The sequence below is a fragment of the Nipponia nippon genome, unplaced genomic scaffold (genome assembly GCF_047370975.1).
Source record: "Nipponia nippon isolate SJK-2023a ecotype South Korea unplaced genomic scaffold, ASM4737097v1 scaffold_11, whole genome shotgun sequence".
Classification (NCBI taxonomy): domain Eukaryota; kingdom Metazoa; phylum Chordata; class Aves; order Pelecaniformes; family Threskiornithidae; genus Nipponia; species Nipponia nippon.
In genome coordinates this window covers 28567049-28592502 of record NW_028262302.1, presented here as the reverse complement: position 1 = coordinate 28592502, position 25454 = coordinate 28567049, and the positions used below count along the sequence as shown (strand labels likewise).

The 25454-nt window shown below is 51.0% G+C and overlaps 1 protein-coding gene across 1 annotated transcript; it reads right to left on the bottom strand.

Annotated features, from left to right (window-relative positions):
- Positions 1–1476: 1476 nt before the first annotated feature.
- On the bottom strand, positions 1477–24317 carry ERO1A (endoplasmic reticulum oxidoreductase 1 alpha). The gene is made up of 16 exons (XM_009472739.2): positions 24134–24317; positions 17101–17220; positions 15417–15500; positions 13379–13417; positions 12838–12914; positions 12673–12746; positions 12081–12201; positions 11296–11333; positions 10085–10096; positions 8934–8960; positions 8671–8763; positions 5813–6059; positions 4982–5051; positions 4541–4627; positions 3802–3935; positions 1477–1888 (listed from the first exon to the last, which is right to left on the bottom strand). Exons 1-16 carry the CDS (start codon positions 24248–24250, stop codon positions 1828–1830), a joined length of 1401 nt encoding a protein of 466 aa, XP_009471014.2. The 5' UTR covers positions 24251–24317; the 3' UTR covers positions 1477–1827.
- Between the last annotated feature and the right edge of the window lie 1137 nt (positions 24318–25454).

The following is a 25454-nucleotide window of genomic DNA, read 5'->3' as shown; positions in this document are numbered from 1 at the left end:
CTGTGCTAGGTTGCTGGAGGCCGGGCTGCCTTTTGCTCTCGCCGTGGCCCTGCAGCCCGCCTCGTCCTGGCCAGGGGTGCGTTGGCTCTGCCGGCACAGGCCCCCGGGCACCGACTGCTCTGGTAACTTGGTAAAGCTGCGTCTTGCTGGGCTGAGCGGGTGCTGGTGTGGCTCGCTCCCGTGGGACTGCAGCCTCGCTGCGGGTCCCTCTTCCCAGCACCCAGAGCTGGGCTTTGCCGAGGGTGCTGCGGCTCCCTGTTGCAGTGGTGGGGTTCTGGGGCTGGCTGCGGCCCCGAGGGGTGCGGCGCTTCCCCTTGTCCCCAGCTTCCCCCTTCCAACCACGGCCTCTGCACCCCGCCGCCTTCTGCTACCACACACGGAGCTGCCAGGGCAGCTTGGGAGCCGCTTCAGGGCTCTGTCGTGACCTGCGACCCCTCACAGCCTCCCCTGTGGCACGGAGCTGCGGAGCAGCCGAGTACCCCAGCTCGGTAACTCGGTGCTTCCCTTATTTCCTTGCACCGCTTGCGCGGGTTTAGCGGTCTGGCCTTGAGCTCGCTGCAGGTAGCTGGAGCACACACTTGTCTTCCTGCGCAGCGGCACCCGCCCCCGCAGCGTGTTTTGGGGGGAAAAGCAGCTGGGGGTGCCTGTTCCCCGGCAGCGCTGACCACGCGTGAGCCTGTCCTTTGCCCCTGTTGCGAAGGCGGATGGCGCAATCGGGGCCGGTGTCTCGGCCCTCCCTTTGCTGCGCTAGACGGGGGCTGCGGCTGACCCCGCCACGGCCGCTCTCCGTCCTGCTGCCCCAGCTGCTTGTCCTCGCAGCGGCAAAACTCAGCGTGGCTTCAGCCACCGAGCGCCCCGGCGGAGCGGCAGCCCCGTGGCGGGTACAGCCTTTCCCTTTTTAGCCCCGCCGGGCTATGAGCGGATCCCAAAAGAGGACAAAGCCGCTTTAATGGGCCGCAGGAAGAGAGGCTGGCACTCGGGTGGGGAACAGGGGTGGCTGCTGGCTCCCCTTGCCCTGAGCGAGGCCGCTTCAGGCACCGGCTGGAAGCAGAGCAGCGCTGCAGGGCTCATACCGAAGCTGTTTTCCACCACACCGCCGGTTCCCGACAGCAGCGCAGGTCGGCGAGGGCTGTGCTTGCCCTGCGTCCCCTTGCAGGGGTCCAGCGCTGTCGCTCCCGCAGGGTTCTAGCCAAGACGGAGGCAAGCGGCAGGGTTCCTCCAGCGTGCTGCGTCGTGCTTCGTCTCCCCTTGCCTTCAGCGAGGAAGCGATGGCTGAAGCCCACAGCGCGCAGGCAGCGCAGCAGGAGGAACAACCCCTCACCTGAAGAGAGTTTCACCGGGAAGGGAAGGCAGCGTTGTACGGTGGCGGCAGCTGCGGCGCACAGGGGCTCCTGCCATCCCTCGCAGTCTCCTTTAACGCAGCAGAAAGCCAGAGACGCTGTAAGTGAGGGGCTGGTGGCAAGGATGGAATTTTCCCCCAATTTATTCAGTGCCCTACCTCCAGCTGCTGCAGGCAAAGACAGAGGTCTAATCCATCCACACAGTACAGCAAGAGCTAAAGAAGTTATTCAAAATCTTCTAATATACAAAATAGACTTTACATATAGTCCCCGCTTTGATACAAAACCAAAAAGTAGCTCCCCCCCGCCCCCCTTGTACACAATATTTGTCATCAGCAGGTTCCAGACAATCAGCTGGGAAGAGGAGATCCAGCCCGTGGTCTTCACGGTGTAGTGGTTGGGAGTGCGACGGAAGGTGTTTGGCCATTTTTGGAGAACCCAGAACAGCCCAGCAGGCAAGGTTTAAGTCTCTCTTTCTGCCCTGAATTCACCGCATATTTCGTAAGATGTTCCTGAAGTTTTCCAGTTCTCGAACGCTTGTTGAAATCCTGCGTGCAAGGAAAGCAAAAGGGAAACATTAGAGCACCGTACACTTCACGCCTTATTTAAAATTCAAGAGAAAGGGGCTGCTCTCAAGTACAGCTTCGAGCAGCTCTTAGGAAGAGAGAATTTAGAATTTCAGCTAAATGCAGTCCTGGTTACAACCAGGCCCTTCGCTAATTTTGCGGACTCTTTTTAAAGCGAACGCTGAGAAACAGTGGGACGGGCTGTTACAGAGAGCTCAGCAGCGATCAGACAAACCCATTAACCAGAGGTCAAGAAACAGACCATAATATTACCAGCTGCGCAGGCAGGCCGCAGCATCTCCTTGCACTATAAGCTCCTTTCTTCTGCAGGGTGTATTTTGAATCGCCTGCCTCATTTTCTTGTTGAATGCATTTGGCCCCGGGAGCATCAGCAAAGACGCCGGGTGGGAGACTGAGGACATGGCCTGCGAGTGCCCCTTCCGTAAAGGAGAGGTCTGCCATAGAATCACAGAACCGTTTACGTTGGAAAAGACCTTGAAGATCATCGAGTCCAGCCGTTACCCCAGCACTGCCCAGCCCACCACTAAACCATGGCCCTCAGCACCACATCTCCCCGGCTTTTAAATACCCCCAGGGATGGGGACTCAGCCCCTGCCCTGGGCAGCCTGGGCCAGGGCCTGACAGCCCTTTCGGTGAAGAAGTTTTTCCCAATATCCAACCTAAACCTGCCCTGGCGCAGCTTGAGGCTGTTTTCCCTTGTCCTATCCCTTGTTCCTGGGGAGAAGGGACCGATTACTAGGGAGAAGAGACCTTCCCAGCCAGGAGGAACTTCCATTTTAAGGAGGTTTTCAGTAACCCCAATGGCTTGTGAGCAACAAGCAGAAGCTGGAGGTCTGTTTTCAAGGGCTGTTTGAATCCAGCTCGGCAGGACAGGAGGTTGGAGGCTGAGAAGGAGCCGCCTGGGCCCAGTCTGTTCACAGCAGAGGACTTCCAGGGTGCAGTTTTTGCTGGGCAGCAGCAGGGAAGAGGGGAGAAAGGAGGCGGCTCTTTGCCTGCCAGCCCTCAGCAGCCTCCGCAAGCAGACGCTCAGAGTCCGTCAGTCTCTTGCCTGCTGCTTCCGAAGGCTGTGCCGACACACGGCCCTGGAAAGGCGGAGGGAAGCCCAGCTCCTCCGGCCCGAGGGGAAGGCAGCGGCTGTGCTCAGGAGGGGAGCACCACGACATCCCCGGGGAAGAGCATTTGCGGGTTTTCCAAAGGGACTGGTGCGCCTCAGGGCCTCCCCGTCGCTGGCCAGGCGCGCTGCAGAAGGTACAGCCGGGAGGTTTGAAGCGAGGCGCAGCGGGACCCCGAGCTTCAGCACCGGCGGCAGCGTCGCCTGAAGAATCCTTTGAAAAACCCGTTTGCCAGGAATTCCAGGGCTGTCACCGCGGCTAAGCCGTAACGGATAACAGCGTCTTGCAACCTCCTCTCTCTCCTAAAGGCCTCGTTACCCTCCTTCACTGCCAAAAACTCCTCGCCCAGGTCTCCGCAAGTGCTGGACTGCGGGATTCCTGCTGAACGCAACCATTGCAAACAGATGTGGGAACGAACTGGTGGAAGTGGGAAGCTTGAAGGAGAGCTCTAAAGCGAGCCCTGCTCTTGCACAGCAACCCTCGTCTGGGGACGATGCGCTCCGAGGACAGAGTCACAGAGTTTCTTAAAAATCACCACATTCTTTGTATCTTAAAACAAATACTTCCTTAAATTCCTTACAGAAATATAAAGTTGTTGTTTTAAATTGTCCCAACTGTTGCACTCCACATTAACGTCACCTGACATTAATGAGACAGTACGATCAGAGCAGGAGTGAACACCAGTATTGCTGGCGAGAACTGACTGACTGAGCTTAAGCTGTTAAGCTTGTGTAAAAGTAGAGGAAAAAGTCTCAAACTAACCTTCCAAAAGCGTTAAATAAGGCAACGATTTCTTGTCTCGTCAGCTGGAATCCATAGGAAGGGCCGCGTTCAGGTATCTTTTCGATCAGGTTTTCAGAAAAGAGGATCTTCAGCGCTGTACCCAAGCCCTGCGTCTGTGCGTGACAAACGACATCATTTAACAGCGGGGAGACAGCCGAGGCCTGCCTCACAAGTTTGACTTTACTCCCCTCCTTCATCTCTGCGAGGATTCCTGTTGACATCATCTTAACAGAGCAAGACCTGGCTTTCACTTACCGCAGCTCAGAGAAGGGAGCAGAACAGAGCCAGGCTGCTTTATTTCAGTAGCGTTACTGCGACAGCAGAGCTCCCCGGCGGAGGCTCCCTGCCTACCTCTGACCACGCGTAAAATTCAGCGCAGATCTCGCTGAACCCCAATGGATTCACCGCCTACTTTGCAAAGATGTTTCTGATGTTTTGCAGCACCCTCTGCCTCGCTGGCCAGCGGCTCTGCACCCTCGCCCCTCTCTCGGGGAGCGGCTGAAGCAGCGTTAACCCCATTTTCAACTGCAAAGGCAACAGGCAGCTGCCAGCAAGCTGGAATCGGCACGCTGCTTCCTGCTGACCCGACGCGGTACCGACTCGAGCAGCCCTGATCTGGATCCGGGAACTGACCCGTAGCTAAGAACCACATCTGCGCACCAGAGTCCCATCAGAGGAGGTGCTTCCAGGCACGTCCCCAGCTGCTGACAAAGCTTACCTGCAGCTTCCCCCACAGGCGACATTTGAAGCAGCCAACACAGTCCATTATCTTCGAAATATTCTTAAAGTGCAGCCTAAATTCCTCCTAGGGGAAAAGACATTCGAGTTGATCGTGGTTAGGCACTAATTAGGACTTCTTCCATGTATTAATCCAAATCCAATAACGTATTAATTCTGGACTTCAGGCTAAATTCAGTGGGCCTGAGTTAGGGAAATGCTTCCCCAAGTGGGGCCCTCGGCAGCAATTCACCCCTCTACCCTACGGTCTGCAGTTACCCACAGGGATCCGAACCATTCAGAAAGCAAAACGACTTGGAAATACCTAATCCAGCACCTTGAGCGTCCTGGGGTCCCTTTCAGAGCCAGCATTATCCCAGACACACATCTGAAAACACCCTTGAGGTAGCAAACGCTCCAAAGGGAAGGGCTGACCCGTTACCTTTAGTTTAGCAGCTTCCTTTTTGTTCCCTGCGAAGAGCGAGTTTTCATCGAAATGCAATGGGAAAGACCTGAAATAAAATGAAAAAAGAGTTTTCTCTTTCCACGGCTTGTTGGCACGGCTGCAAATCCACAGAAGTATCCGGTTCAGCACGTAAATGAAACTGATAGCTGTTAGACATCGGACAACTCGAGATGTACTTTAAGTCAGGCTGCTTATTTCTTAAATCTCTTGGAGGCTTTCTGTTTGAGCTTGCATCTCACCTTGGAGAGATTTTCAGCAATTGCTCTACAGTTTCTAAGCAATTGGAGTCTGTTTTCTAACAGACGTAAGCACGGAAGGCACGAGAGCGCGACAAGATAAATTCAACCACCGATCGCATGAGGAGACATGCGTTTCCATCTGGTTCCGGGATCTTCCATTCCTCTTACTCCAAACTCTGCCAACAGCCCAAACCTCTCTTACCAAGATGTTTAGGATTTTTTTTTTTCTAGCCAAAAAAACCCACGAAGCCAGGACCGGTATTCCACAGATGAGTCAAACAGGTAGCCAATTTCAGGGCTGACGCATGGGTGGTTATTAAATTCAACGCTGCTAAATCAAAAAGGCGGCCTAGACTATTAAACTGTGGGCTTAATTACCCTGATTTGTAATTTGAATACAGATACCAAGGTACTCCCAGCACTATTACCCCACTGCACAAATCACGCTATCCCCCGACAAGAACGACCCCAGAACCTGCCGTTCTAGGCGCTTTATGCGAAAGGTTAAGCACGCTCAGAGGTGCCAGGGATGAAGGAGCCGTTCTCCCCCGCTACCCGATGTAATTACTTGGCCAAACGGAGAATTTCCAGCAACAGGTTTTTCATTTCGGCATCGTGACGTTTATTCCCCGTGTACAGCTGGAAACCTGGGCGCTCAAAGAACGGCAGCACTTTGGATAGGGCCCGCAGCTCTATCAGGTAGAGAAAATACAGGTTCTTGAGTCTTCTGGGACCTTCCCCTCTGGTGAGGACTTCATCAAACCTCTGCTGGAACTCGGTAACGTTGGGGCCCCATTTCTTCTCTGACCACGTATCTGAGAGAGCAAAAAACCGAAGACATGAGGTGGATAGGCATAGTTCCGGTTCACCTCCTCCCACCATCCCAAGCTGAACGGTGAAGTGTGACTCTAACCAGGGAGATCCAGGCCTTGCAATAGTCACAGCCCTTTTACTAACCACACGTTGTTCAAGAGAGGCATGCTTTTAACCCAACTCAAACCCCAACAAATGCACTACTCCTGCAGAGCTTTGTCAGTTGGTTTAAAACATGACCCAGGCTTACAAGCAAAAGCTAAAAACAAAGACTGCGCATTTTCATAGAATCACAGAATCGTTAAGGTTGGAAAAGACCCTTAAGATCATCGAGTCCAGCCGTTAACCAGCACTGCCAAGCCCACCACTAAACCATGTCCTCGAGCACCACATCTCCCCGGCTTTTAAATACCTCCAGGGATGGGGACTCAGCCCCTGCCCTGGGCAGCCTGGGCCAGTGAAGAACAACCTTTCCGTGAAGAAGTTTTTCCTAATACCCAACCCAAACCTGCCCTGGCGCAGCTTGAGGCCGTTCCCTCTCGTCCCATCGCTTGTTACCAGGGAGAAGAGACCGACCCCCCCCGGCTCCAGCCTCCTTTCAGGCAGTTGCAGAGAGCGATGAGGGCTCCCCTCAGCCTCCTCTTCTCCAGGCTGAGCCCCCCCAGCTCCCCCAGCCGCTCCTCCCCAGCCTTGGGCTCCAGCCCCTGCCCCAGCCTCGCTGCCCTGCTCTGGCCACGCTCCAGCCCCTCCATGGCCGCCTTGGGCTGAGGGGCCCAGCGCTGAGCACAGCATTCGAGGGGCACCATCACCTCCCTGCTCCTGCTGGCCACACTGTTCCTGTTACAGGCCAGGATGATGCCATTGGCCCTCTTGGCCACCTGGGCACACTGCTGGCTCATGTTCAGCCACTGTCGACCAACACCCCGGGGTCCTTTTCCGCCAGGCAGCTCCCAGCCGCTCCTCCTCAGGCCTGCAGCGGTGCCTGGGGTTGTTGTGACCCACGACGTGCAGGGTCAAATCAGTTGAAGAGTTTCTCATCAGGTGAGCTGTTTCTGAGAGCAGTTCTGGGTAAGCTGGGGACAGCTCAACATCTGTCTGCAAGTGACGAGGGCTGGGTGGATGTACCAGACAGGCTGTGGAGGTCCCTTTGTTCCTTTGCTCCCACCCACAAAAGCCACTGACTTACTGCAGAGCTCGGAAAAGGTCTCTGCTCTGGTCCGAGTGCCTGCGGAGGCAGACAGTGCAGGCCCCTGATCACGTTGCTCTGGGAAGCAGCGTGGGGGCCCCAGGCTGGGAGGCTCCCTAACAAACAGGCACATCTTAAGAGGATTCCTTCTATTGTGGAAATGCAAGAGAACAAAAGCAGACAAGGATCGGAGGAGACCGGCCTCTATCTTCCCTCATCAAGCCCACAGGTTTCACAAAGAATATTTCTGTTTGCTCATCCTGTCGTGTACTTAAGATTATATAAAGTATGTAGTGGAAGATATAAAGCAGTCATATCAAGCTGATGTATAGAAACAAAAAAGGGAGAAACTTCATCTTCTACATCACCGACGGGTAACCAGCCTGGCGAGAAAGGACTCCGAGCCGAGGCAGGCTCTCTGCAAGGCGATCGCGGCACCTGCAGATGGGAATCCCCACCTGGGCCCCACCTGAGCCTTCTCAGAGCGAAGGGCATCTCCTGTAGCCTTTCACCAACAGAAGCTACCCCCTTCTACACAAACTAAGCAAAGACGCTTTCTTGGCTGTCTGTATCCAACCTTATTTCCCTAATCCTCTCCGCAGTCCCAACTCGTTGCTTGCCTTTGATGTTTCTCTTGTTATTCTATCTCCCAACTCTCACATAGTCTAACTCACATCAAGGCGAGGCCTACGTGGGCCGTAGAGACTTAGATACAATTACTTAGTTAAATCTAAATGACTTATCCCAATTCCAGCAGCTGTCCCTAAATCCATACTTGATTTTTTGTAAGCTTTAGCAGAATAAAGGTGGTAGGCTTGGTCCACAGGTACCACTCTAAACCACGGTGACTGAATCTTTCAGGAAGTCCGGCAGAACCCGCATCCCACGCCGCATGAGCAGCGTGCCGCTGCCCTCAGCCATGCGAGACACACAAACCACGTTTTCACATCACCTTAGATTTTCAACCCTAGGGTTGAAATTTAGATTCTTCAGATAGCTACTTATGGACAAAGGCACGCAAAGGAAATGGAAATGGCATTTGGAAATGGATCAAGGCTCTTGGAAAAGCCCAGACAAGCATTTCAGAGTCTAGGTTGCTAAACTGACCGTCGTAAAGACAGGCTAGGAAGGGACAGCCTCCGTACGCAGTTAGAAACCCACTCCAAAATAACCCTGGAGGAAGAATAGAAGGAATACGTGCTGGAAGTCTTGGTACAGAGCACAGTCCAGCCATTTTCAGACCCAAAGGCATGCGGTAACTGCATTCCTGATTCTGTTATGCAACCCGTGTGCCGAGGAAGGGGAGAGAAGAGCACAGAAGGCGGCCTGAACTCTGCTGGAACAGGCTGCAGCTGGCATTTAGCGGAGCCACGGAAGCATCAATTTAGGACTGGTGCAGGAGAGCTCAGGCAGAAAGTAGCATTTACCTTGTAAAAGGTACCTGGCGCTCAAATGGATGTTGATGCTTGCGTGGAGACCAGAAATGAGTTTGTAGAAAGCTCGTTTCTCTACACAGACACCTGAAAAGACATGGGCACTTTAAGATACTGAAAGCATACGTTGAATTTTCCTCTCCTGGCTGTCAGACAGAAATCTAATCCCACCTCAGCATGGCCAGTAACTCCCACCCACTCCCTGGCCGTTTTGCCTTCATCCCAGGAAGAACAAGCGAGTTTAGGAAAAGGATTACCTTTCAGCCACTTGTAAAACGTATGCCCTGGAAACAAGAGGAAAACAAGCACGTCAGTGTGAGATGCCTTACAGCAGCAGGAAGGCTTTAACACACCGTGTCATGTTTTAGGCCACACCTTTCAGAGCACAACAGGGTGATACAGGAATGAGACAGGGCAGCACCCTCCCCTCTGCCGCACAGGGGAGGGTGCTGCCCAAGCCTGATGCCCCGAAATCACCTCTGAGGCCAGCCCTCAGAGGACCTCTGCCCACTCCCGTTTGCAGAAGCAGGGAAAGGAGCATTAGAAGAGCATGAAAATAGTTTCCCTCCTCACCCTTCTGACTGATGCTCCTACAACACAGCGTGGCACCAGCTAAACACAGGACGTGGTCTTTCCCACCCATCTCAGCAAGGGCTGGGCAGGCAGCAGTGCTGCAGAACAGCACAGCGTGAGGGGAACAAGGATCACAGATTGCTTTTCTCTTCTGGCCGGGGTGGGGAGAGGGGTATTTTTATTAAAAAAACCCAACCAACAAACAAACAAACCCCACACAGTGCAACCAAGTGTGTACAATCACACAAGTCGGTGTTTCTCACTACCCCTGCTACACGCTTGAAAGTAGTCTGGAGGACGTAAAATGATTTGGAGGTAATTTGGAGACAAAGACATGCCGTATCCACAGGCCCAGGGCTGCAGAGGGCAAACAGCGCCGGGGCACAGCCCTTCCCAGATGTGAGCCCTGCAGGACCTAAGGGAGTTGGGCACCCAGCTCCTACCAGCTGTCCGAGGCCGTTGGGACTAGGAGTCTTGTCAAAGCTCCAGCCTGAGAGCTGCTTTCTCAGCAATAACAAGCGCTGAAAAAACCCACAATACAAGTGCTGTTCCTGAAGCCTTATGACACTTCAGCGACTACCTTCAAACAGGACTTGCATGCTTAAAAACCTGCTGGTGCTTTTTAAGGCCTCCGCACAAGGATGCCTCAGGGACAGGGAGCTCAGAGGGATCTCTCCACAGGGTCCTGAACACAGCAGAATTTCAAGACAACTTCTGATTTTGCCTGCATAATGATTTCGCTAACCAGGTGCGTTATCTAATGGTACAGCTCGTGACAGCGTGATAAAGACGCCGCATTTGTTTCTGTTCTCAGTAAAAACAGAGTGCCACTCACCTCCATCATCTCCTGATGAAGAAAGAGCACAAGTGGTGGAAGGAGAGAAAAGAAGAGATTAAAAGTTACACATGACCAAAATTAAAATCCTTAAGATTGCTCTGTTAATCTGCTCTGACAAGAGAGCGAGCCTCTCTCCAGGGAGGTTTAGAAATGTTCTGAACACAGAAAACATCATCTCAAACTGCAGTGAACACAGCAGATGAGCAATGCTACTGAATAACCGGACCAATGCAGGAGGGATCAATATTTGCAAAGGAAGTAAAACCACCACATAGCCGAAGCAGAGACCAGAAAACAGGGGACACAGGGGTCTGTCTCTGCCAGGGATCTCCTGTATGACCTCCGACAGGATACTCAAGGACCCCATCCCTGTTCCCTGCCGTTTATCAGTCACTTGCAACAACTCTCACAGATATCAGGTCAGATCCTCTATTTTCATGTCATCCTGCTTCCTCATCTGCAAAACAGCAGTCCCTTCCTCTCCCCTCAATGTACCCATGTCACTTCCTTCAGATCTTGCCCTAAACAACAGAGGTGGTGAAGGGAAGCGCTGATATTTTAAAGGACATTGTACATTTCCTTCACCAGTGCTGCTCCTTTGCACAAGGGTCAAGGGAGGGGGGAAAGCACCCACACAAGACATCACCCCAGAGGGTACTGCTGGAGCTGTGTCCAGGTCAAACGAAGGGGGAGTGAGGCTGATGACGTTCTAGATGTCTGGGCAGGATGGGGCATCAGGAGACACGGGGTCCCTTAGCAGCCTTGGCCAAGCAGCTCTTATGGTTCCAAAACCTGTCCCTACTTTCATTTACACTGTCCAGCCTTGGCCTCTAGGGCAGAGTTTCTCTTGCTGGATGGTTTCCACAGAGGATCCCAGCCAGGTTCTCATTTCAGTCTGTCACAGATGGTTTGGCATTGCCAAGTACAGAAACCAGGGACCCAGGAAGAGCTCAGGGTTCAGTCCTGCTCCCACTCCCTCCAAAGCTCACATTTCTTCCAGGAGCAGAAGATCAGACTTCCTTTCTCCATGGCAGATGCTAGAAAGCCACCCTTCCAGGTGCCCTTGCGTTAGCCATAAAATTCTACGCTTCATCAAGAGCTACAACATATTTCTCATTCAGTAGAAGTAGCTCAGAGAGCATTTATTGTTCCTGGAGCTAGGATCAGTACACCACTAAACCACTTAGTGAGATAAATAAATGACTCACCTCTACCAGATGCCAAAGGTCTTTTTACATTCTGAGGCCTAAGAGGGGGGGGAAAAAAAAAAAAAGTCATTTAAATAAGGTATGTAAATAAGTGACCGTCTCCTTGCTGCGCAGAAACACAGCACAGCAGAAGTAGTTACTTCTCTGCAGTCACATAGCCTAAGGAGATCCAAGAACCCTTCTGTGCTTTAGCTTTGCTCAGACAGGAAAGGGGTAGAGTAAAATGTGGCTTTTTTTTTTTCCCCTTCTTTCTTTAGAAAGAACAGCTAGGAAAACTCAAGTGTCCCCAGAGGGGCTAGTGGACATTATCCCACAGCCTCGGCGCAAGACGATACACTAGTACAAATGGGGATGAAATCACTGGAGAGCTCAGAGCAGGCAAGACTATAGACCAGTGCCCACCAGTACTGTGCATCAGCCCCAGGGGTACCCATGGCAGAGTTCAAACTGGGGAGGGAGCTCCCTGCAACGGCCAGGGAGGACAGGACTGTGTGCCCAGGACCCCATCACACACCAGCTGTGCACCCCCTGCCAGGCCGCTGTCTCACCACGCTGCAGGGCTTACGGCGGGAGCCTGCACCAGGGCAAGCTGTGGTCCAAAGAACAGCCGAGGGGGCCTCACGGGGCAGCTGCACGGCTCGTCCCCTCCTCTGGCAGCCCACACTGCACAAGCGTTGCAGCACAGATAGAAGGACGGGGATTAACCAAGCAGTTAAAGCACACGCAGCCCCTCTGCAAAAATCAGTGCCTGCAGGCTTGTGAAACCTGTCCCCCAAAGCACCTACTTGAAGCAGTTTTCTTCGTAAATACTGTTCCAAATTTTCCAGGCATCCGGTCCTTTGTAGCCAGTATAGCGTTCGGGATTCAGGAGTAAATCCACGTACTCTGCATCAGGAGAATAGATGTCTGCGAAGCAGAGTGCTGGGTCAGTGACAAAAACTTCTGCAGGAAAATGACAGCATCCAAGGCCGACCAGCCACCCCCTCGCATACTGAAGAGTCTTGCCAGCAGAGAGACCAGCTTGTCCCTCTCCCGAGAGGCAGGTGCATAATATCTGCTACACATCAACCCACTGCAGCGGGGCAAAGCTCTCTGGCCTTCGGAGCTATTGGAACGCAAGGCCGCTGATGGCAAAGCGAACTCTGAGCGTGCCCCATCCAAGCTGCTAACGTGCTAAACACGGCAAGACCCTGACCAGCAATGAAGCCTTGTCAGAAAGATTTGCATCATATTATTTTCAAAATACTGAGGGCGGGGGGGTGGAAAAGAGAAGAAATGCTATATATGCTCCAGGCTTGCTGAAATAGTACACATTGGCCTGAAACTTCTGCAGAGGTGCTTAAAATCCCATGACAAGACTTGTCGGATCAAACATACCATCAGCTTCGCAGAAGCTGTCTGAGGCGTCATCGTGCCGTGTCCACTGGAGCACTGCCTGCTGGGCTTCCTTGCTGCAAAGAAAGTGGAAAAAGAGGATTAGAAAGAGCACTGATACTAAGTTCCCTTCAAGACAAGTAAGGATTGTGGAAAAAGAAATCAAACCTCAAAGAGCCATCAACAGCTCCAAGTCTCTTGGCTTCTTCACATTCTTCAGCAAGGTTACTGGCTTCTTCCGAATACTGGGTCAAAAAGCAAAGGGATGGGGAAAGAGGAGGATTAAAAAGCAGTTTTTCTGCTGTTATAATTCTGCCTTTAATGCACTAACCAGTTTAAGAATCAGAAACACTTTTATGATTCATCCCACCCCGTATTTCCACAGGATGTCTGCAGATATTCAGAGGCTTATGCAATTGTGATGATCGTTGCAGGGACTCAGAGCAGCCTCCGGCACTGCCGCAGGAGCATTTTGTGCTCTTGGAGAAGTCTCCTAAACTGCTCTGCGTTAGTGGAGGGGAATACCTGACTTCAGGACAGCCACCTCAAAGGCTCTATAGCACGCCAAACACTTGAAGAGGGTAAAAATTTAACCACAAAGCACATCCCGACAAATACCGCCCATCTGATTAAGGCAGCTTTTATCCGTTGCAGTGACACAAAACTGGTCCTATAAGCTGCATCATTTCGTGCACGCAGGCACGCCTACCTTGTAACTTCCAGATCTGATTCCATCAGGGACTTCATCCTGAAAGACAAAATTGAGCACGTGCTCATGTGGGGCTGATGAAGCCTTTCAGCCTCATCTTTGAGAAAGACTAGGAAGGCTACCACCATTTCTAGAAGGTAGAAGGTAAATCAAAGCACCCGGCTTACAACACATCCAATTTCTGGCTCCTCCGCAGACTAAGGTTACGCAATATTCTTGGTGTTTTATTTTGATTTTTCACAAGACTCCTCCAAAGGCCAGCAGCCTTCCACGGGTGCTACGTCAGGTTATGTTTTGCTTACCCAGGCCTGAGGTTGGGGAAGCCAACATAAACTTCAGAGGAGCTGGAGTTGCCTCTGGTCAGCTGATGTCTGGCATCCTGTCTCCCGGTGATGCCGGCGCTCCTGGCAGGAGCCCAGGCGCCTCCTCAGATGTTGCAGCTCCCAGCCCCTGACACACGTCATTCAAAAACTTCCCTCTTACCACTCCATCACATAACATCAGGTTTGCCAGCCCCACGCAACCCCAGCAGCACACACAAGACAATCAGGCCCTAAATTCTCCTCAACTTCCATTTCCTCCATCAGCAGGAAGGCAGTAAAACCACTTCTACGCTGCAGGAGCAAATACTATGATGGCAAACAGCACAGGAAGAGAAAAATTAAGCAATGAATAAGAGTTATTTTTGCTGCCTTCAGAATGAAACGGACCCAAATCAAAATAATTAAAACCAGCAGTGACACAGTTCTTATTTTAAGAACAACTTCTAGCTAATACTAATGTAATTGTAACACTACTCCGTCACATTGGTCATTATCATTACCAAAAACATCCTTTTTAAGGAAAAAAGTATTTAAACAAAATTTAGGGTTATTTTAAAGAAAAAAAAAATATCATCATTCCATTTTGGGTGCATAATAGGTGCTTTTTGAAGACTAGGGAAGCAAAGGACACTTGTTTGAAGGGTAGGGTAGATGCTGAGAAGACAGATTAATCTAACATTTTTTTATATATATAAATATATAAAATATATATATATATATATATATATATATAAGAATTCATGTAACAACTGATGCCCACACACACACCTGTACCAGATTCTCTCAAGGTGTTGTATCAGCTTAGATTTTTTTTTCAGCCAACAGCTACACTACATCAGGTTACCGCAGAAGGGAACAGACACCCGATTCCCTGCAGCACGCTTTACATCATACATGAAAATAAACCAGTGAGTTGGAAAAACGCATGCAGGTAGCGTCAGGCCTCCTCTTTCATCGAGAGCACTCATCGCCCCATCGGCGTGGTGTACCCCTGCGCACGATTAGCGTGCACGCTGACTGCTCTAGAGACCCGGGAATGGGAGTGCAAGACAGTCTGCTGCTGGCTGCCAACCCACAAAGCCAGGCTGGGTGGTATTGTCACCACCTCTATCAACCCAGCGACCAAGTTCCGATTCACTCACTCTCTCGGCCCCTTCTTTTCAGGCAGACACCTGCAGTCAAGATGTTTTCTTTTAGATCAGTGAACAAAACCCTTCTGTCCAGGATACAGGGACAAGAGTGTTTGCTTTTGTCCTGAGAAACAGAGGACTCGGAAAGAGCCATTTCACGTAAAGAGAGAGGGCTGGAAAGGGCCGAGGCAAATCGTCAGCCAAAACTGCAAATCGCAGTGTAGCTGATGGGCCAACAGGGTGAATATCCTGGCAATTAACACAGGAGGCGCTTCTTGTAACAACAGTGGATTTGCTCAAAAAACATCTCATTAACACCAAAAATAAAAGAGGGACCAGGACGAGTTTTTGGCTATTCACGGTGGGTCAGCTATTAAAAGCCTAGCCTTTCTTTAAACTTTCAGAATTTAGTATTTTGGCCTTTCTCATGGATACCGGTATTACTGCACCTAAGAAAGCTCCATCAGAGCCACAGTTTTGCTAAAGCTACAATAACAACAAGAGTAAGTCATTTGCTTGCTTCTTCCTCTCGGTCTGCAAAAGCCAAATATAGAAAAGAAGTAAAAGAATGGATTTGGTACTTACAGATGGGCAGGGCTTTACGGCACAGTCTCTTATTCCACAGTGACTGTTGTCATTCCAAAAAGGACAAGGTTTCTTTAGGTTTACCTACAAAGAACAGATTATCCCATTACACATTTCCTCCACGGAACCAAGCCAACCTTCCACACCACAGTTACCAACACACATCTTCAGCGCCTTAGTGCAAGACTTCAGATAACAAAACTTAGTGCAAGGTGGAGTGCAGCGAGAGTGGCAACAGTGTCATTTATCTTCAACAAAATTGACCGCACTCATTCACTTGTCTCTCATACGAGATGTGTGGGCCCATGCAGCCTGGCTGGGAGTGTTTGTAGTGACACGGGAGACAAGATGCATAGGCCACCGATTCCTAATCGTGTCCTGAGGCTCCCGTTGAGCAATGCAAGCTGGGTTTTGGCCCGGTGGTTTGTACCCTTTAGGAGCCAACAGCTACTATGGGGCAATCTTTGGGGAGTATTGCTCATGTCAGTCTCCGTGAACCTTAGGGGAAGTTTGCTCCCCATTGATTTTGTCTCCTTGTTTTGGGAATCTTAGGACTAGAGCCTGCCTCCCCGTTTGAGGAGCAGGAAGAGGACGTGCTGGAGCCTTGCTGCCATCCTCCCGTGGCCAGAGCGCAGGTCTTCTGTTGTCAAGTCATCTGTTGGCGTGCAAGCCTTCTGGGCTTGACGGGAACAAATAATTCCTTGGTGTTTACCAGATTGATTGCTATCGCTCACGTCCTTGTTATCAGTACAGGCTATTAATTTAATCCTTGTTTTGCTGTTTCTTCTGGTGCTTTCACACACAGATATTTCTGTTCGTGCTTCATTCAGACCAATCTTAGTATTGCTGTTACAAATCCCAACACTGGAAGGGGAAAGGATATTAACTTCTTTAACAAGTCCTACTCTTTCTTTTCTGAGAGTTGGCATCAAGTATCTCTCTTCCAAAACAATTAAAATTTAACGAGATTTTGTCGGTTTGGTAGAGAGGGGGAGCAGGGAAAAGCAGCTCTACCCCAGTGATTTTATACATGGGCCCGTTCCACTTTTCAGTGCAGTGAAGTTGGGAACTTTTTAAACTGTTGTTACAGAAGAGCAAATACTTGGTTTGTCTGTGGAAACAATCAGGCAGCAGTCACTGTTCAGCACCTGCACGCAGCAGGTAAAATACTGCCCCATAACCCAAACACACCCAAACCAACCCCACATTTAGTCACGTACATGCAATCTCACTGAATGGGAGCAGAATCCATCTAATGATGACGGTCTGGCAGCAACAGCCGTCAATTCACCTGAACGTCTGACAACTAAACCGGGCTTTCCACGGCAATGGAGACACACTATAAATACTCTCATTATGCAATGTGGATCTCCAGTCATCAACATTTTTGAGCCACAGCTCAACAAAAGAAGTCATTTCATTGGTCTACTGCCTAAGGTCTTAAGAGGGGAAAAAACGCGTAAGAAAATATCTTTAAAATTGTGCATTTTATAAGCATGTTGTACCACATTAAGATTCTCCTGATAATAGAAGAGTCCCACTTACTGACTGCGTTCTTAAAAGATCAGAATTAAAATGTAGGTATCTGATTTTAAAAAGATCAGCAATAACTTCAAAGGAGATTTAAAAAAAAAAAAAGGTAGCAGCACACAAAATAAATACAATTCTTCTATGAGAAAATTACCTTGTAGTATCTAAAATAGTCACTTTCCAGAAGTTCATTCAGTCTAGGAAAAAGCTTGTAGTTGTTGAAGGCATCAATGGTTTCTACGTCACAGGCGCAGTCATCTAAATGACCAGTAACCTGTTGGATAAAAAACCCCAAACAACCGAATAAGAACAACTTAGCCAGTACTTTTTAACACCGCAGACAATAAGAAAATTGTGAATTGTTTTTCCTTTTACCAGTGAGTCAACTAGTTAAGTTTAACCAGAATTAAACAAGATTAAACCAGACTGTGCTGAATCGGCAGAGAACTTCTTTCGATGCGTCCTTTAGGATGTGTCCTGTACTTGTTGCTTGGGGAGAGGCAGTTTTATTTGGGAACACTTTTCCTCTAACACACATCGATACATTAGAATTCGCTGATGTCCGAGTGGTAGGCATCGGACGGACACTTCCACCTCTAAAAGCAGAGATGACAGACACATTCAACTAGACTGTGTCACGCACGTACGCAAAAAACACACAGCCCTTGTCCACGCATCAGACACGGTTACACAGATCACAGATGTTTCCGTCAGGGCCAAATCCAGCAAGACACTGGATATTGGCTGCTGTAACAGCTGCGAGCCATACACAGGGCCAGCTCAGGTTCCCGACGCAGACCAGCCTCAGTATGTCACTCCCGTAGGATGGCATACAGGTGAGAGCTGGCGTTTGCCTAAGGGACCAGTCAGGCAACAAGGACGCCACCGAAGATGACAGCATTCAAAGAAAGTTCTTGTTGTTCACCAACTGCGCTGCAGCCATTTGTTTGATTTAATCAGAACCACAGCAACTGCAGCAGTCTCTCTCCTCGCCTCAGAGAGCCACTTGGCAAGAAAACATTTGTTCTAAATCTGATGTAGAAAGCCAATACTTCTTGCATCATCCTGAACAACTCAACAAGCTGTGTGCAAGCCCTGAAGAAAAAAAAAAAGAAAAAAAAAAGAAACAAAAAGCAGCACAAATTCAGCTATGGCTTTCTGACACATAGATTACTGTCTGGATGACAAAGTTGCAGAACACAGAAGTAGTTTTGCTTCCCCCACGCCCCCGACAAGTACTTGGGGAAGTCACCCTGGCCAAAATCAAGCATTACTACTCATTCACTCTCAACAGCACGCCGGGGATTTTTCCTGGATGTTGATGTAGCAATACAACATGTGGCAAGCTGCCATTCCCCAGTATCAGAAAAATTCAGGGTTTTAAGCCCAGATAGTTGTTTTAAATCGATATTGTTGATTTATGAAGCAAAGAATGGGATGTTTGCCACAGTTCATGGTAAGAAACTTCTCTTGCCACTTCTGTCCCAGAAAGCCTACCAAATCCTGGTAGCAGAGAGCACAGAACCAACGCACCCCACACTACTGTTCCAGGGGGCTATGTCCCATCTCTGCCTTCTCTCCGCGCACAAGAAAGCTGGAAGCACAGACAAGCAGAATAAGCCTGGAAACGTCGGCATGGGCACCTCCTGTGAAGCGTGACAGAGAGCACTGCTGAGCGGTGGCATAAAAGCTCCCCGGGGGAGGCCAGGAACAAACATGGAGATGGGGGATGCACGAGACCTAAGATGATCCTGGATTGTATTTAAGGGGCTCCCCTTTTTCTTACTTTTAAAGCACTCGACCAGCCTAAGGGCTGCTGAACACTGTGGGGCAGCAAACAGAAGCAGGTATCACCCCTCTTGCAGGAAAGGCAGCAGACGACCAAAGTCACAGGCATCTCAGCAGTCAGAACCAGGAAAGGGAGTAAAACCCTGCAAGGCTCAAGAAAAAGCCTCCCTGATTCCAAAGCAAAGGTGCTGCTCCAACCTTCACAATAAGAGCAAAATATATTATTATGTACAGAGAGAAAAGAAAGGGGCCACGTGAGAAACAAGAGCCACCTGCCTTGACGGATTTCCGGAGAGCCCTCAGATAATTCAGTAACACATCAACTTAAATAAATCCATTATAATTACTGTGGAAATGAAGCTCCCTGCCCTCCTCCTGAGAAGGAGGGCAGGAATGGAGCACTTGCCCTCAGAGCACACAGCCACATGAAATGAGGAAGGGGGGAGAAAAATAGCCCGGATTAAGCATAGAGCACCTTAAAGCAAGTGCAAGTTTCCTCCTGACACCCTGGACAGACTGGGAAGGAATCCAGGCTCTAGACCCAGACTGCTCCATAGCAGGAATTAGGATTTTGGAAACAGCTTTTTTCAAAAAGGCTTTGATAATTTGGACTCAGCCATACCAATCTAAGTGGGAGCGAAGGGAAATCTATTAGAGCATGTCAGAATGCCCTACTCCGCTGCGCAAATCGTTTTTAAGACACCTTATTTGGAGGCTCACTTCTGTCTCGTGTTCACACCGAAGCCCACCGCCTCATCCTCACACATGTACCACGTTCATTACCATGCAAAATGCATGGCAGAATATTAACAGCGTAGCGATTCAGCTTTCCACTAGCCTGAATCACCCCTGTAAAAAACAGCAGCAATTTGCTATTCCAGTTACCCAATTCGAAGCTGTTTCAAAATTTAAACAAAAAACAACAACAAACCGCAACAAAAAAACAAACAACCACATTTTTTATTTCCTGGAAACGTGGCATCCTTTGAGGCAGGCAGCTTATAGATTGGGTCTAAAAGTGGCCTACAAAAAGATTTGTGGATAATCTTCAGCTGCTCCCTGTACCCATGCTGAACCGTCACTCCGGGGGAATGACATCTCTATAAGAGGTAGTGTCAGAGCAGGCAGCCAGCCCTCAACTGAAACAGCACGTACCGTTTGCGCCAGGCCTGTCCTCGCTACGTCTAGTGACCAATTCAAGCCAAAACCAACCTGACAAAACATCATCCTGAAAATAATGCAGGGGGAAGCACCGCAGATGCTCCCACAATACTCAGGAGTAGATGGGGTCATGCTTTGGAGATCTCCAAATATCTGCTGCTCGGTTTAGAAAAGCGCAGGTGGGAAGATCAGCCACAATGCCACCAAGAACATGCCTGTGGCAAAGGGGGAGCGCTGGGGAAAACCTGAGCTCTGCTCAGGTGAGGGGGAAAACTCCTCCTTCCTCCAAGGACTTCAGTCAGCCTGTGCAGAGATGGGCAATTTCCCTAGCCTGCATGTGGCTAATGCTGGCCTGCTTCCCTTCCTGCTCTGCCTCCTGAGCCACCAGGCTGCTGAGAAAGCAAGCTCAGCCAGGCCTGCTGATACCGCCAGTATGTGCCCAACCAAGCGACGTTGACAGCCAAAGGAACGCAGAAGACAGCCCCAGGAGCCAGGGCTCCTCAGAGACCACGACAAAAGCCCCGGTGATGCTACCACCACACAGCACTTGACCCACTTTAAGACACAGGGAAGAGGGCAGTGTCAGACCCCTTGGCACAGCACGGTCTGCATCCCAGAAGTTCCCTCTTGCTCCGGGACTGCCTGCCACCCCAGAACCTGCTTCTTTCAGCCCTGTACACAGGCAGAGACTCACTTCGTTTGGATTTCAGTTCCTGCTGTCAGAGCAGTTGAGCTACAGCATGTGTCAAACATGCCCTGTGATGGGTGGTGCCTTAAAACACTTTCCCCCCCACCTCCCTAAAATATTTATCTACATATTCAGCCTGTAATAATTAGAACAGTTGTTTAAGATGAAACATAAACTGATCCAGTCCCAAACATGTGCCATGTGCTTGCTGGCATCTGTGAATCACTGAGCCGAGCGGCAGCGGCGGGTTGCGCTCCACCCAGCAGGGGTGTGGGAGCCTGGCAGGAGACCGACGGGAAGGGCTGGGTTTGCCCGGTGGGAAGAGATGCAACGGAGCCGCCGGGACAGACGCAACACAAGTGGCTCCGGCTGCTGAGTAAGCACCGAGGAGGGCGTTCGGCTGGCCCTCCGCAACAGCCGCTCTCATCCCTTAACATCGATGTACCCGCCTTGGGTGCATAACACAGGTTGAAACGCCCCCACGCAGGGACTGGGCATAATCCTCAGGTTTGGCCTTTGCTTCATCTTCCTTTACCTCCATCCCAGGCTCCTGTCAGTCTGCTCTCCCCTGCGCTGCTGGTCTGTCTCTCCCCACCTCTTTCCGCTTCGCCCAATGTCACAGAAACATCCCCTGGGCAGTGGATTTAGGGCTTCCTTCTCTTGCTATGGGCTCCGTCCCAGACCCACACACCACCACGTACTGCACAGCTGGGCAGGATAAAAGGCAAACTCTTCCACATCTCCCGCTTGCAGCTACAATAGGGCAGAGGGAAGGGAACACTACAGTGGCTGAGGAGCTGCTTTTAGCCTGTACCAACTTCACTGGCCGCTCTGCTAGGCAAGCCACGCCAGTCCCAGGCTGACGGCGAGCCGATGCCTTCCCCGCCGCCCCAGCAGAAGCTTCCTTGCAGTCGCCCCGCACAAGCAATCTGTGGCTCTGCCTGCCTGTGGCACTCAGTCCAGCTAGGTCTCCCCTTTGTCCTTGCCCGCGTGCTTGCAGCAAGTAGCTGGCAGCCAGGTGAGGACAGTCATGCCCAGCATCTGTCCTGGAAGCAGCACATGCTGACCCAGGTGCTTTCCCCCCCGTCTTTTCCCCAGAAAACAAGGACTGGGGCTTCCAGAGCTCATACAAAAGCAAACCTCACATGGGAGCCTCAGGATGGGGTTGAACCGCAGAGGCTGAAGTGCTGTCAGATGGCACCTCCAAGCATCTCCTAGCAAGGAAGGATCTGCAGCTGCTCTGTGCTTGGACACTACCTCCCAAGCCACCCCACAGAGATCGGGAACCGTGCTAGGTATGAATTCCTGCCCCAAAGGCTGTTGGGTGCACACGAATTCCATAGGAACGCAAGAGCGGCTCAAAAGTCTGTTCAGGTAACAACGAGGTAACTCTCAGTGCCCGGACTCATGGCTAATGACAGCATACTGGCCACAGAAATGCCCCTGAAGGAAACCAGCCCTCTGCCAGACTGGAAACCTAGTCAAAATCCCAGTCTGCCGAACACCTGCAGCACATCCGCTGAATGCTGCTACATCAGGCTGTAAACAGCAAATGAGCCATAATTGCTAGGAATACGGAGAATTGATTCATGGCTGACTAAAGCATTAATGCAAACAGGAATATCTGGGTGGGGGATGAGTTATCTGTAAAGTTCGAGGGAATTCCGATATTGAAATGTTGTCAAGTGCTAATGAGACAGATTGGAAAGCAGAAACAGTATGTGAAACTTCAGTGGTTTTAGTAACAGATGGATGTTCCTCATAAAAGTTTCAGGACTGGTTAGCAACCTCTCTAAGTAAATGAAGAGCTAAAATAACAGCCAAAAAAAAAAAGCAGGTGAGGCATTGCTCTTAGTAGTACAGACAGACAAGAGCGCAACGCCCATTCCAGAGGCATGGCCTGCTTAAGTCAGCGTTTGAAATATTGCTACAGCAAACGCTCGCAAAAGCGGCCCTTGTCAAGTGTCCCAACACAGGCTGATGGACAAGCCAAAGCTCTTCCACTCCCCCCACATCAAGGTTTCCTTATCTGACAAGCCCATGAGACAGCAAGAGATGGTTCACAGGAGGAAACCAAAACCTATACCCAGGCCTTCAAGTATATAAACAAAGGAGGGTAAAACATACCATTTAAGGCTTGCCCTATATTTTATTTGGTGGTAAATAAAAACCACCAGACCAGTTCTGCACAAGATGATCAGCAGATTATTTTTTACAAAAAGAAGAGGCAGCCTTCGGGTGTGTTTTTAAAAAGGTTAAGTGATTAGTAAGGCTGAGAAACGCTGCCCTACATAACACACTTTCCCAAAGGCAATAAAGTCTGGAAAAAATCTTGAACCTGAACACTTGTACTGAAAACTAAACCAAAACATACGCTACTTCATAAACAAGAAGTTGCAACAAACCAAGAGCATACAAAGTACAATGCCAGTTCCTCCTACCGAAGGAAAAAAGCCTGCGAGCCATTACTGTGCCAGAATGCCAGTTCATTTAGCGGTTCGGGCTTCTTATCCCATGCCACACACTCAACTCAGACATCGATCCTTGAGAGACAAACTTCACTGTTAACAGGAAGTGTACAAGCAAAAACGCTATAGAGAGAGAATCAAAATGCATGATTTTCAATTCCTTATCAGCACAGCTTTATATTTACCATTTCCACATGAAACTGTCAAGAGGCACCCAGAAGGCAAAGCCAAGTGCACAATTGCATTTGTTTTCTTTCTCCGCTCCCAATTTCTGACTCACAATTAAGGACTGGATTTTTAATACAGCAAGAGTAGGCTCTACAATAGCTTCCTTTTTTAAAAGGCAACAAAAATAAAGCGCTAAATACATTCTACCATCTTCATTCCTTGATCTTGCAAACGTGTTTGCGCAAAGCTAAGTCAAAAGGAATCTGCAGAGCGACCATTTCCCCAAATCCAGCTGCTTGGTCTGATCTCTTGGTTGGCTGTACCCGGTTTTCTCACTGCTGTACATCAGCAGAAGGTGCACCGAGTACCACACGGTAACACACCTGGCATATCAAGGGGAATTAATGCCGGAAGAGCTTTAACACACAGGGCAGCCCAGCTCACCCCGGGGCATGGCAGGGTTGGGCAGCAGGTGCTGGCACACCTGCTGCAGCCACACTCTCTCCTGGATGGCAGAGTCAGGAGGAACAGCAAGGCAGACCTGCAGGAGAGGGGGTGAGGCAGCTCCCAGAAGTTATAGCAACACACATCCCTGAAACATCTGACGAGAGGCACCTGGGTGGTTAGGGAAGAACTGCTCCCCTAGCTGAAACACTCACCTTTCCTGGTAGGGGCAGGGAGAGAACACAATTAAGAAAGCAAGGAAAAGCACAGCAGGCAGAAGTCACCCTCCGAGTCCCTTTGCTCTAGACACCCCCCAGCAGGCTTTCAGACGCTCGGAAAACAGCCGAGGCACCGAGGCACCTGCACCCAGCCCTGCTCACGGGAGGCCCCGCACTCCCCGAGGGCAGGAGCCCCAGCCCCACGCAGCGAGAGGAGCCGCCGCCCGGGCTCCCTGTCCCGTCCCCCCCCACCTGACAGAAGCAGCGTCGCTCCGCCGCGCCGGGCGGCCCGCGGGGCACCACCACCACCGGCAGCAGCAGAACGGCGAGTCCCAGCGCCCGCAGCAGCAACCCGCTGCCCGCCGCCATCTCCCCGCACCGGCCCCACCGCCGCCGCCGCCGGCTGAAGAAGCCGCGCCGCGCCGCGCACCGCCCCTCGCCGGGGGCGCGGCCGCCGGCGGCTACGCGCCGAGCCGCACGCAGCCCGGGGCGGCCCGGCCCCCGGGGCTGCCCCGCCGCGGAAGAGCGTCCGGATCCTCGCCGGGCCCGCGGAAGCTGCCCAACTTCTGGGCCGCGGTGACTCACTCGTGCCGGGAAGGAGCGGCCCCGCCGGGAGATGGGCCAAAGCCAGCCCGTGGTCGGGGGCCACGTCCGCAAGGGTGCCCCTGAGGCAGGGCCCTCTGCAGCGGCCCGGCGCTGCCCTGGGGTGTGCCAGCCCAGGAGGGGGCCCGGCGGCCCCAGGGGAGGATACAAAAGTTCACGGGTGCTTCTCCTCACAGTCCGAATCTCCCCAAGGGAGTATTCGGAGAGTCCCTGAAATGAAACTCAATAGCAACGAAGTCACTATTAAGCAGGTATCCTTCACTGCAGCGCTGGGGATTCTCCGCCCTAAGTGCTCCACCGATTTGGTAGACTTTCAGAGCTTACATACTATAAAGTCCTACATATTCACAGGATTCCCGAGAATTCATTTACATGAACATAAGATTTCCTGGAACTTATTAACATATGCAAATGTCCAATCCACATGCGCAGCCGTCTCCTGTGGTGGTCTTCAAGTGGTCTTTGGGGGTCTTCAGATGAAGGCTCGTAGTCTTCTTCACTGTGTTCGCTGGTTGACCTTTGCTTCTGTGCAAACTCAGTCCTAGGATCACGTAAAAGGTGTCCTTCAAGGCTGTTGTCATTCTTTTGTGACCTCCTACCTTCCGTGCACTTGCTCTCCCAAGGCCCAGTTGTCTGAGATGGGATTATCCGGGAGCCCCTTTATCCTACAACCATTCTAAATACTCCCTGAATCACAAAGGCCTTTCTTTTGTTTAGTTAAGTGACTAAGATATTTAAAATATCCTCCTCGACCCTAGGAGGCATTTTGATGCAGTGGCTTTGTCTATCTTGGCTTTAACCCTTTCAGGGGGACCTGGCCGGGGCCGGTCTTCTCCTGGCAGCGGCCTGGGTGTTCCCCGGCCTGCACGGAGCAAGGGGTGACCCTGCCCCGGGGGAGAGGCTGCTGACGGGGCTCCCTCCCTCCCGCCGAGCAGGAGGGCGAGCGTGTGTGGAGCGGGGGCAGTGGACA

Bases quoted from the DNA above. Each gene is read 5' to 3' on its own strand.
- ERO1A (XM_009472739.2), bottom strand. From the start codon at position 24,250: ATGGCGGCGGGCAGCGGGTTGCTGCTGCGGGCGCTGGGACTCGCCGTT. The intron at 15,501-17,100 runs GTAATTTTCTCA...TGTTCTTTGTAG, and splicing joins ACTATTTTAGATACTACAAG to GTAAACCTAAAGAAACCTTG. The intron at 11,334-12,080 runs GTAGGTGCTTTG...CCCCCCTCTTAG, and splicing joins TACGAAGAAAACTGCTTCAA to GCCTCAGAATGTAAAAAGAC.